This window comes from Desmodus rotundus, chromosome 8 (genome assembly GCF_022682495.2).
Source record: "Desmodus rotundus isolate HL8 chromosome 8, HLdesRot8A.1, whole genome shotgun sequence".
In the NCBI taxonomy this organism is placed as follows: Eukaryota; Metazoa; Chordata; class Mammalia; order Chiroptera; family Phyllostomidae; genus Desmodus; species Desmodus rotundus.
In genome coordinates this window covers 120,207,749-120,220,991 of record NC_071394.1, presented here as the reverse complement: position 1 = coordinate 120,220,991, position 13,243 = coordinate 120,207,749, and the positions used below count along the sequence as shown (strand labels likewise).

Below are 13,243 nucleotides of genomic sequence, written 5' to 3'. Positions count from 1 at the left end.
AGTCCTTCAAGGATCTTTCTGTGATGTGGATCTGGTCTGTGAGACAAGAAATTGCGCGTTAAAAACAAAATGAGAACAAAAGCATACATACTGTAGTTCCCACTGGGTTTAATAAAAGCCAGTGTGTTGCTAACAGAAGGCTTGAGCGTACGTAGAGGATAAAAATCACCCCAACACCAGAACCGTCACCCTTCACCGTGCGCCCTTCTAGGCTAGCACCAGACTGTGTGTGCCATCTTGGTCTGGTGTGCGATTTACTTGGGACTGCAGCCTGCTGGGGACAGGTGCTGTCTGTCGGGCATTTCCCTGCAGGCCCGTCAGTGGACAATTCTGCATACGCAGGCGCTTGCCTTCTCTTTCCTGCCTGTTCATCCTGTGCCCTCTTCCCCCTGCCCCGGTGTCCTGCTGTTTAAAGTGTTGGTTTGTTTTTTTGCCATCTTCCTTGGTGTAATCCAACGAAGCCCCCTCTTTTGTTATTTTGGTCATTTTGTGGGGTTTCCTCCTAAAATGCCAGGATGTGAAGATCATATGGGCTTTCAAAAGCAGCTGGGCTGAGGCGGGGCTGTGAGACCACCTGCCTGGCGTGGCCGAGGTATCAGGAACAAGTCAGACACACATACTGGTGATGGTTCTGAGCAGATGCCAACAGAGCGCTGCTTCACGGGGTGTTCCGTTTCCAATCCAGCAGCGTCCGAGGCGACTCTTGCGTCTCCCCTTTGCCGGCGGAGAGGTCTCCATGTAATAATGTCTCCTTTTTCTCTTACAGGGTGATGGCTGGGTCTACTTCAATCCCCTTTGGAAGGCACACTGATGGCGTGGAGGTGCAGAGCCTTCAGAAAGAGGCCTCTTTTTGTAGGAATTAAAGTGGTACAGTATCAAGGTTCTGTTGGTACTCACTGAGACCTCTTGATATCATTCAAGAAATGGTACCTGAGAAATTATATGCTGTGAAAAATGCACCCCAGACTCTACTATAGGACTGAATTTATTCAAGAGCCATTTGGGGCATGTGTGTGTACAGTGGTGCGTGTGGACTCTTGGCACACTACACGCTCACACACATGCATTATATACACATCTGCTGGGTATTACACATGGAAATACTTCACTTACTAAGACTTAAGTGGGTAATTATGGGCACCTTTTTATCAACGAGGTTGGACATTTTCTATTTCTTGCTTCGCCAAAAATGTTTTGCACTCAGAAAGGTAGTCAACTCCTCTCAGAACAAAATTGAATTGGCATCACCCAGCTGACATCCATCTGCTGGGAAGTGGCTCATTCCTGGTAGGTGGGTGTCATTTCAAAATTATTGATTCCCACCTCCCTCCCCATTTCAGTATTTCATCTGTCCATTCTCCAGCAAGATAAACAGCTCATTCTGCTGAAAGAAGAATGGGCAGGAAGCGATAAAGGTTTAGCCAGGGCCTTTCGGGATGGAGCACCTCCGGGAGAACTTAAAGAGGCAGGCCCATCTTGGAATTTTCCTCCCGTAATTTCTCAAAGCACTAGTCATCCATTTTTTTCTGAAGCTGCTTTTACAGTAGAAAATAAGTCATACCGAAACTTCGCACTACTTTTATGATGAAAAAAGGGCTTTAGAAGTTAAATAAGCGCATGCATATAGAACCATGCACAACCACAGCCTCAATCTTTTTAGTTTGGGGAACGAGAAAAGAATTTTCTGTGCTTTTTTTTTTTTTTTAGTCCCCCTCTATTGTTTGACCCAGACTCTTCAAAAAACCCAAAAAACCACTGTGATTAAAATAAAGCCTGCCTAAGCGTTCCATGGTTTCAGCTGAATCTCAGTCCTCAGCCTTTACAAATGAGGGCAAGACCTGACTAGAATATAAAACAAGGGGGAAAAAATAACATTTGATTTTTGTTCAACGCTTCATTTATTTTTCACTGTGCCACTCTGAGAATATTTATAAAATCCAGTAGCATGAATGCTTCTCTGTAGTAATAATTTTGTGCCTTTTGTCTGCTTTCTTAAGACCAATTGTTCACACTTTGTAGATATTAGACAAATATATTTCAATTAAATACTATACCCATCTGTGTCTGTTTTATCTTTAGGGATTAAAAAATTCTGTTGGAGTTGGCGGCTCTAGATGAGCTCAGGTTTTATTGATTATTGTTAATTTGATGTGAACAGCAATCATTTACATCGACACAGTGTTTCAAATACAGTGAAAACTCTACCAGATAAACATTTGTGGATATTTTATGACAAGTTCGTAAGGACATTTCACTCATATCTAGTGAATGTTTTATTTTGGAGAAGTTAATGCTGGGCAAAGTAATAATACAGGCGTGGTTAGGTGCATAGTCTTAAAACACCTGGGAGAATAAAGTGTTTGGAAGTACTTAACTTCTGAGAGAAAACGCAGAATAGATGCTGTTTTGAGGGGGAAAAATCCTCAATGAGAAGACTGAAAAGTAATCACTGGTGTTTTTAGATTCTCCAGCCTTACTTCAAAATGTAAACCATCTGGTAAGTAAAACATGGAGAAAGCTTGCTTTTCGTTTTTGGGGGGCAGTGGTGATAAGTGGGTGCGCTGATTGCTTTTTAAAAAGTTGTGAATACATAATCACAAAAAACATATTACAGTTCCAAGAGTAATTATAAGCACCCATATACCTACTTTTTAAGTAAAGAAACCTGCTTGTCAGCAGCTGAGAAGCCACGTTTGCGGCCCTACGGAATTGACCCCGTCCTTGACCCCACGGGCACCACCGCCACTGCCCTGACTTCCGGGGCTGTCACCCTCTTGCGTTTTGCTTTTCTGTCTGTATATATGCTCCGTGTGTTTTTCTCAAAGGCATGCTAGGTTTTGCCTGTTTTGGGACTTCATACAAATGGAACTGTATCATAGTTTGCTTGTTTGAGCTAATAGTGTGTTTACAGGTCAATCCATGTTGTCATGCGCTCTGTTCATTTTTGTATTCTTTTTACCCATTGGACAGTAACTCCCATTCCACCCCAGTATCTGAAACTGTTAGCAACCACTGTTCTATTTCATTTTGATAAACTTGACTGAATATAACCCGTGTGAGTAGAAGAATACTACACTTATTTTGTGCCTGGCTAATTTCACTTAGCATGTGTTCCAGGTTCATCAGAATTCCCTTCCTTTTTAAGGCTGAATGATACATTCCATTGTGTATCTGTCTCTCCCTTACGTTGCTTATCTACTCATTGTGAACATTTGGGTTTGAACTCTTCTGCCTATTGTGAATGCTGCTGCTGTGAACATGGGGGTGCAATTACCCGAGTCCCTGTTTGAGTTCTTTGGGGATATATACCCAGATGTAGAGGTACTGTAGCAGATGAAAAGTCCATGTTTAATTTTTTGAGGACCTGCCACAGTTTTCCACAATGACTGTATCATTTTGCAATTCCACTAGTAATGCACAAGGGTTTGAATTTCTTCATTAGTTTCTGCTTTTGTTTGTAAAAATCATTTGGAGGGGTGTGAAGCACAATCTTTTTGTGGTTTTGATCTGCATTTTCCTGATGATTAGTGATGGTATCTTATGTGCTTATTGCCTATTTGTATACCTTCAGAGGAATGTCTGTTCAAGTTCTCTGCTAATTTTCTAACTGTGTTGTTTTATGTATTGAGTTGTAGGAATTCTTTATAAATTCTGGACGTTAATTCTTTATAAATGTTTTATAAATATTCTTCCATTCTCTGGGTTGCCTTTTCATTCTGTTGATGGTATCCTTTGATGTACAAAAGTATTTAACTTTGATTACATCCAATTTGGTTTTTTGTAGCTTGCGCTTTTGTTGATAACCAAGTCATTGGCAAATCTAATTTCATAGAATTTCTCCCCTGATTTCTTGCAAGAGTTTTATAGTTTTAGCTCTTGTGTTTAGGTTTTTTGATCCATTTAAAGTGAATTTTTGTATACTGTGTTAGGTAAAGAGTCCAACTTCATTATTTTGCATATGGTTATCCTGATTTCCTAGGACCATTTGTTTCGGGGGTGGGGGAGGACCTCCTCTCCCCATTGAACATCCTTATAAAAAATTATTTGACCATCTATGCAAAGGTTTATTCCTGGGCACTCTATTCTAATCCACTGGTTTACACCTATCATTATGCCAGTACCATATTGTTTTGCTTATTGTGGCTTTGTAGTAAGTTCTGAAATCAGGAAGTGTGAGACTTTCAACTATTTTCTTTTTCAAGATTCTTTTAGCTATTAGGGGTCCCTTGAGATTCCGTGTGAATTTTATATTTTTGCTAAAAACACCATTGAAATTGATAAGCATTGAACTGACTTTGTAGATTACTACGTGTAGTATTGTCATCTTAACAATGTCAATACAGTGGATGTCTTTTCATTTGTCATCTTCCATTTCTTTCAAGGATATTTTGTAGTTTTCAGTGTATACGTCTTTGATCTCCTTAGTTTACTCTTCAGTATTTTACTGATATTATTACATATGGAATTGTTTTCTCATTTTCCTTTCGAGATTGTTCATTGTTGGTAATGTATAAACAACTGATTTTTACGTGTTGATTTTGTATCTAGCAACTTTGCGGGATATTATTAGTTCTGTCATCTTTAGGGTTTTCTAAATATATCATTTGTGGACAGAGATGATTTCACTCCTTCCTTTCTCGTTTGAATGCTTTTTAACAAAAATCTGTCCAACGGACCTGGCTAGAACTGCCAATACTTAAACGAAGTGGCAAAGTTGGCATCCTGTCTTGTTCCTTTCAATTTTGTCATTGTGTATGGCAACTGTGGCTTTTCCATACATGGCCTTTATATTGAGATAGTTTCCTTCCATTCCTAGTTGTTGAATGACTTTACCATGAAAGGCTGTGGAATTTTGTCAAATGCTTTTTTTGCATCTACTTTCAGGGATGTCCAACCTTTTGGCACCTCTGTGCCACACTGGAAGAAAAGTTGTCTTGGTCTACACATTAAATACATTGTGACATGTAACCTCAAAAATAATCATGTTTTTTTATTTTTATATATTTATTGATTATGCTGTTACAGTTGTCCCATTTCCGTCCCTTCACTCAACTCCATCCTGCCCACCCCCTCCCTCCCACATTCCCCCCCTATAGTTCATGTCCATGGGTCATACTTATAAGTTCTTTGGCTTCCACATTTCCTACACTATTCTTACCCTCCCCCTGTCTTATTTTCCACCTATCATTTATGCTATTTATTCTCTGTACCTTTCTCCCTCTCTCCCCCTCCCAATCCCCTATTGATAACCCTCCATGTGATCTCCATTTCTGTGGTTCTGTTTCTGTTCTAGTTGTTTGCTTAGTTTTCTTTTGTTTTGGTTTTAGGTGTGGTTGTTTATAACTGAGTTTGCTGTCATTTTTACTGTTCATATTTTTTATCTTCTTTTTCTTAGATAAGTCCCTTTAACATTTCATATAATAATGGCTTGGTGATGATGAACTCCTTGAACTTGACCTTATCTGAGAAGCACTTTATCTGCCCTTTCATTCTAAATGATAGCTTTGCTGGATACAGTAATCTTGGATGTAGGCCCTTGCCTTTCATGACTTGGAATACTTCTTGCCAGTCCCTTCTTGCCTGTAAGGTCTCTTTTGAGAAATCAGCAGACAGTCTTATGGGAACCCCTTTGTAGGTAAATGTGTCCTTTTCTCTTGCTGCTTCTAAGATTCTCTCCTTCTGTTTAATCTTGGCTAATGTAATTATGATGTGCCTTGGTGTGTTCCTCCTTGGGTCCAGCTTCTTTGGGACTCTCTGAGCTTCCTGGACTTCCTGGAGGTCTATTTCCTTTGCCAGACTGGGGAAGTTCTCCTTCATTATTTGTTCAAATAAGTTTTCAATTTTTTGTTCTTCCTCTTCTCCTTCTGGCACCCCTATAATTCGGATGTTGGAACGTTTCAAGATGTCCTGGAGGTTCCTAGGCCTCTCCTCATTTTTCCGAATTCTTGTTTCTTCATTCTTTTCTGGTTGGATGTTTCTTTCTTCCTTCTGGTCCACACCATTGATTTGAGTCCCAGTTTCCTTTGCATCACTATTGGTTCCCTGTACATTTTCCTTTGTTTCTCTTAGCATAGCCTTCATTTTTTCATCTAATTTGCTACCATGTTCAACCAATTCTGTGAGCATCCTGATTACCAGTGTTTTGAACTGTGCATCCGATAGGTTGGCTATCTCTTCCTTGCTTAGTTGTATTTTTTTCTGGAGCTTTGAAATGCTCTTTCATTTGGGCCATTCCCCCCCCCCCCCCCCAGCGAGTCTGTTACTTAAAGGGGCGGAGCCTTAGGTGTTCACCAGGGCAGGGTAACGCTGGTTGCTGTGCTGTGACGCTGTACGTGTGGGAGGGGCCGAGAGGGAGCTATGGCGCCCGCTCCACTCTCCACCAGATTTCAGCCACTCCCTCCGCTACCCACAAATTGGGCCCCTCTGGTGCTGGTTCCCGAGTGGGTGGGCTTGTGCACACTCTAGGCCCCTGTGGGTCTCTCCAACGACCTCTCCTGTGAGGCTGGGAGTCTCTCCTGCTGCCACCCCAACCCCACGGGTGTTTTCAATCAGAGGTTTGAGGCTTTATTTCCCCACGCTGGAGCCCTGGGTTACTCGGTCTGCTTTGCTCCCTGCCGTTAGTCCCGGTTTATCTGTGCGCTTATATGGGGCCGTAGGGTCTGCCAGTGGTCGGACTGCCTGGCTGGTTCGTCCCACACTCCGCCAGTCTTGGTCCCACCACGGCCACGCGAGTCCTCTCTGCCCCGGCTGCCCGTCTCCGCCCCTCCTACTGGTCTGGATGTTTCTTTTTTATCTCCTTGGTGTCGGACTTCCTTGCCATTCGATTTTCTGTTAGTTCTGGTTGTGCGAGGAGGTGCAGTGTGTCTACCTACGCCGCCATCTTGGTTCTCCCCAATCATAATGTTTTAAGTAAATTTTTTATTTTGTGTTGGGCCACAGGTTGGACATCTGATGATCATCCATGATCATGTTTCCCCCTCACTTTGTCCTGTTACTGTGTGGTGTTACATTGGTTTTGTATGTTCAACTGTCCTTCCAAGACTAAACCCCACGGTCAGTGTGTATAATCCTTTAATATGCTGTGGAATTTGCCTTGCTATTTCTTGCATCAACATTCACAAATATTATTATTCTGTAATTTTCCTGCTGTATCTTTATCTGGCTTAGGTATTAGGGTAATGTTGGCCGTGTAGACTGCATTAGGCAGTTTCCTATTCTTCCAAAGAAAAAATTTTTTGCAAGAGTTTGAGAACAGGTGTTGTTGATTCTTCTCCAAATGTGTGGTAGAATTCACCAGGAAGCGATCTGTCCCTTGGGCTCTTCTTTGTTGGAAGGTTTTTTCCCCTCCATTACTGACCCAATCTCCTCCCAGCTATAGGCCTTGTTCGTATTTTCTGTTCTTTCATGATTGTTTTAGTCTTGGTATGTGTTTCCAGAAATTTGCCCTTTTCATTTAGCTTATCCAGTTTGTTGATACAGTTGTTCCTAGTACTTGAAATTTTTCATTTCCTCAAAGTTGGTAATATTGTCCCTTTTTTTCTTCTTAGCCTGTTTGTCAATTTTGTTAACCTTTTTGAAGAACCAACTCATGGTTTCATTGGTTTTCCCTATTTATATCAGCTGTAGTATTTCATTACTTCCTTCTGCTAGTTTTGGATTTACTTTTTTTTTTCCCAGTCCCAAGCAGATTTAGAGTTCGGTGATTTGAGACCTTTACAAATGCAAGCATTTACAGCTATATACTTCCTCTTAGCACTGCTTTTGCAGCATCCCATACATTTTGGTTTTAATTTTCGTTTATTTCAAGGTAGTTCTAATTTGTCTTATTTCTTCTTTGACCCATTTAAATAGTGTTATTTAATTTCTATATATCTGTTAATTCCCCAGTTTTCTTTCTGCTATTGTTTTCTGGTTTGACTGCATTGGCTGGAAGATATACTTTTGTATGATTTTAGTCTTAAAACTCATTGACTTGTTTGGGGGCTAACATATGGTCAAGTCCTAGAGAATGTTCCATGCATACCTGACAAAAATGTTTCTGCTGTTGTTGGAAACTGTATACATATTAAGTCCAAGTGGCCTATATTGTGGTTTAATCCATTACTGATATTGGGACACTGAAGTCTATGATTATAGTATTTTCCCCTTAGGCTTTGTATGTGTTTGCTTCATATATTTTGGAGCTCTGTTTGATGCATGTATGTTTGTAAGTTCTTCTTAGCAAATTGATTCTTTCACCAATATATAATGGCCTTGTACCCTTTAAGTCTTCGCTTTTAAGTTTATTTTGGCTATTAGATAGCCATCCTTGCTCTTTCTCTATCCTTTCACTTTGAACATATTTGTCCTTAGAACTAAAGTGAGCTTTGTATAGACAGTACATAGCTAGATCCTGGTTTTAAATTCATAATTCATTTTGCCAATTTAAATTTGTCTTTTGATTGGGGAATTTCATCCATTTACATTACAAGCCATTAGTGATAAGGACTTGTCTCATTTTATTTGCTTTTCATATGTCTTGAAGCTTTGTTCCTGATTTCATTCATTATGGTCTTTGTATTTAGTTGATTTTTTGTGGCGATACATTTTGATTCCCTTCTCTTTTCCTTCATCTGTACTGTGTAGTCATGTACCACTTAACAACGCTTCCGGCAGCAGTGGACTGTATTTGCAATGGTGGTCCCATAACATGATAATGGAGTTGAAAACTTCCTGTAACTTAGTAACAATTCTAGCCTTGTAATGTCATGGCACAACACATCACTCATGTAAACGAACCTCATGCTCTGCAGTTGTGTAAAAGGATAGCACGTGGTAATAAATGATTGTTGCTGTTTATATATTTATACTCTTTATAATTATTTTCTCCATTACCATTTCCATATCATTATTTTAGACTGTACCTTCTCTACTTAGAAGATGTTTTAAGTACATTCTTGCTTGCACTCACTCACTTGTTCTGGGACCCAGCACTGGGGAAGTAGCTAGATCAGCACAAGGACACACAGAAACACACTGAACTGACTAGCTAGTGCGAGGAGTGGAGTCAAGGGAGCTATCTGGCCTGGAGGTGCTGGCAGCACCATTGTTTGTTGAGCCCTCACCCCATTCAGCCCGCAGTCACAGGTGCCAAATCTCTGCTCTCCATTAACCTGGCTAACACGTTTGCCTCCTCACTCTGGTGATTCCCTCAGGCTCCATCCCATCCAACTTGCACACCTAGTCCAAGCCACTTCAACAGTTTTTCCATATAAGCAGCCTGACCAGGTTCATGCTGCTGACTTTCCTAAAATCTCTCAAAGGTCCACCAACCAAAAAGCAACAGCTTGTCTTGTGTGCCCTGTATCTCTTGCTAAGCAGCCCCAGGCCTGGTATTAGTGGCAGCTGGCCTCAGTTCACAGCGAGCACCTCCAAGCCCAACCACAAATCACTTTGTAGATCCCACCAGGTGGCCTCATGCTTGGCACAAGCTGGCTGAGTGTGGCCTGCACCAGAGCCTCTCCTAATAGCTTCCAGAACTAAACACCTAACAGCTGGCTTCAGACCACATGAGAGCACCACTAACTTTAACAAACCTAGAAGAACTGCTAAGATATGGAGATGTGTATCTTCAATTACATTAGCTTTTGCTGAACAATTTTCCACAGTGATTTTTAACAGTTTAAATTCCCACTGGCAGTGTACGAGAGTTTGCTTATACACGTCCTAACCCTCATTTACACATCATAGCTAACCCTGTAGGTATGTTCCTTTTCATATATTTGTCATTTATGTTTCTTCTGTTAAGGATTAATCAAAATCTTTTGTGTTTTTTCCTAAGAGTTTACATATTCTGGATATTAACCCGATGTCAATTGTAGGATGTGTAACCATACATCTTTCTTTGCCCATGACATGTACTTGTGCCTATGGTCCCAGAGTAAGTATTAAAAGACCACTGAACAAAGGTGTTAAACTGACATTACCTGACTTGAAAGCAATGAGGTATTGGTGTGAGGACACACAAATTAATGAAACAATTCAGAAATAGATCAACACATTGTTTTCCACAGTGGTGCCAATTAAATAGAATATTAAGTTTTTTCAACAAATAGTGCTGGCTAAACTGAATTAAAAAAACCTTATACTTGACAATTAATATATTAAAGACCTAAATACCATTCCCATATAGACCAAAGATGTGAAATGGTAAGTCTCCCACTCACACAGGTCTCTCCATTTATATTCCTGTAAACCAGGGGTGTCAAACTCATTTTCACCAGGGGCTGCATCAGCTTTGCGGTTGCCTTCAAAGAGCCGAATGTAATGTTAAGGAGCAGTTACATTTATACAGTCCTAACAGTTAAGTGAGAGCTTGGTGCCGCCACAGGGTAGCAACAAAGTGCTGGGTCAGATTCGGCCCGAGGGCCTTGTGTTTGCCACCTGTGCCGTAAACCATTTTAAAAAATAGATTGGGAGATGGGGGAGGGAGATAAATTCTAGAATTAAAAAAATGGAGTAACAAACGAATGGATGGGTGCAATACTAGATTAGTGATAACTGATAAGCGAGTCAGCAGAAAATACAGGCAGGAATGACAAAAGGAGGAAGAGATACAGCCTGCAAAGGTCTAATTGTGTTGAGCAGAGAGGAATGAGGCAGAGGCAGTATTTAAAGAGATGACTGATAATTTTTAAAAAACTAATGAAAACCAACAAGTTACCATGTTAAAAGCTCAACAAATCCAATGCAGGATGCCTGAAAGATACATCACACAAACATCTTAAGAATGCTAATACGATAAAAACAGGCTTTAACAAAAAGCATTACTAAAAATAAAATCTGACAAGTTCCAAATGTATATATATCTAATAATATGGGTTCAAAACATATGAAGAAAAAACTGTCAGTTCAAGGAGGAATAAGCAAGTCTACACTAGTGTATGATTACAATTCATCCTCAGCAAATAACAGAACAAGCCGCAGGGGTATGGACTTCACACACAGGACACAGTGCAAATTTAACCATTTCCAAAAGATTACAACTGGAATGTCTAACTAAAATGCATTTAAGGTAGAACTGATAAAAGGGTAACTAGAAAGCACTGTATTTGAATCAAGAAATGCACAAGAAAAACCCATGGCTGAAAGAAGAAAGTACAACAGAAATGAAAATATGCGTTAACTAAATGACAGTTAACATCAAAAGTTGAGAGAACGCAACTTAAACTATGCTTGGTGTAAATTTATAACTTCAAATTCCTACATTAGAAAAAAGAAGAAATCACACCTCAGGTTAGGAAAAGGATTTTTTAAATGAGGGACAGAAATCTATAGGCACACAAAAGATTGAAAAGTAAGACATTCAGAAAACGAATTCCTAGGCGTACTATAACAAACAATGAAGGGCTTTACACAGAATGTGTAAACAACTTCTACTAACATAAAAAACCAACAGAAAAATGGACTAGAACCAAAACCTTATTAAAAAAAGGATTTCCAAAAGACCAACCTCATTGGTAACCTAGGAAAGGAAAATGAAGCAGGATAAGAAACCATTATTCACTAAACAGAAAGGCAAAATTAAAGATTGACTAGGGCTGATCAGGATGTGAGAGTAACAAAAACCTTCATGTTCTACCTAGCAACTCTACTTTATTAGCTAAATACCCACCAAAATGTATGTATATAAGTTCCAAGAGAGATGTAAAAGATTATTTCTATAGCATTATTTGTAATATCCTCAATCTGGCTACAATGCAAATGTACATCAACAATAAAATGGGAAACAACATATATGGGAATACTATGTATCAGTGGCAATAAACTTAGAGCTGCATGCAATATTCTGGATGAATTTCACAAAAACTGAAGCTAGATGCAAAAGATTCCATTTATATTGTTGAAATAGGTGCAATTAAATAGTATGTTTATAGAGAGATACTTATGTATTAAAAGCAGAAATCAAATTACCTTAAAAGCAAGGACAGTGATTACCTTCTGGAGGGGGAAGTGGGACAGGCCAATGGCTGGGAGAGGCCAAGAAGCTGCTTCTGGAGTAGTGGCATCATCTGTTCTCATGACTTGGGTTGTGGTTACAGAGTTGCTTGTTTTATGTACAATAAAGTATACATTTTTGTGTTCTCTGTTGTATTTAACATAAAAAGTGGCTTAAAAGAAACAGTAACCATCAGGACATTTCCTCACTGGTTTGCCAATTCGCTACATCTCATTCGTCCATTATGCCACCCACCTTGATTGAGTGCTATACCAACAGCAAGGCAGGTGTCGGACAAAACCCGCCATCAAAAAGCAGCTGCAAGAGAATTCTGGAGACTGGTCAACACAATCTGAATGTACTCAACAATACTGAACTACATATTTAAAAAATGGTTAAGATTTGTAAATTTTTATGTATTACAATTAAAAAAAAAATTAAAGGTGCAATAGCATCGTATTTCATGATCTTAGGCCCCTTCAGCTAAGGAAAGATGCTGGCCTCTTGGTCATGGCCTAGGGACTCAAATGAAGTAAAACTCTACAAATGCAAACTCCAGCCAGTAATAAACAAGTTTGAAAACTGCACTTTAGCTTTGGACTTGCTGCCTCCCTGCCTAATGTATACTACAAACCCCTCAGCTTTGTTCAATTCGAAGATATGGAACAAACCCAAAATCTGTTGTAAAGTCAAAAAATTGGAGGTCTTGATATTTAATACCCCGTGTAATGTTGTGGTAATAGTTAAATATGAAACGAATTTAGAGATCTAAAGAATATTCTGAGCCAATTAGCCTATATTCATTCCAATGTATTTAAACTACTACAATTTCGCTTTTCTGGTACAATAAAGTCACAAATACTGTTATAGTACGGTATTTTATTGAGGCAATCCACTGAGCCAAATGGGTTCCCTAAAACTGAGAAAGGTGAGAGATTATTCCTTCTCTTAATGAGAAGATTCGACAATGAAGACTTGATTGATTAAATACCACGACTTTGTGAAGCAGGGCTTTTTGCTTGAATCCTACCCTCAATCAAATGGAGACCAAATATGTGGCTAGGTGTTCTCCTCCTTGCTAACCTATAAAAAGTCAAAAAGATTCTCATTCTAGGGCAAAAAGAAGGCAAAATGGTAGGTCAAGTTGAACTAACCTGGCACTTCTACACACATTTCCTAAAACCTCTGTAAAAATAAAAAGGGATAGACAAGTGGTCAGTGCTCTAACTCCTTTCAGAAACAAAAGATTTGTAAAAGACAACACAC

The 13,243-nt window shown here is 39.6% G+C and overlaps 1 protein-coding gene across 2 annotated transcripts in view; it reads left to right on the top strand.

The window, feature by feature from the left end:
- OSBPL10 (oxysterol binding protein like 10) overlaps positions 1-2,049 on the top strand; it is a 236,330-nt gene extending 234,281 nt beyond the window's left edge. For both annotated transcript variants that reach the window (XM_053929549.1, XM_053929548.2), the window contains one exon: positions 767-2,049. In XM_053929549.1, coding sequence (XP_053785524.1) covers positions 767-811 — 45 coding nt within the window. In that variant the 3' untranslated portion in view covers positions 812-2,049. The remainder of the gene's footprint in view (positions 1-766) is intronic.
- Positions 2,050-13,243: the final 11,194 nt, after the last annotated feature.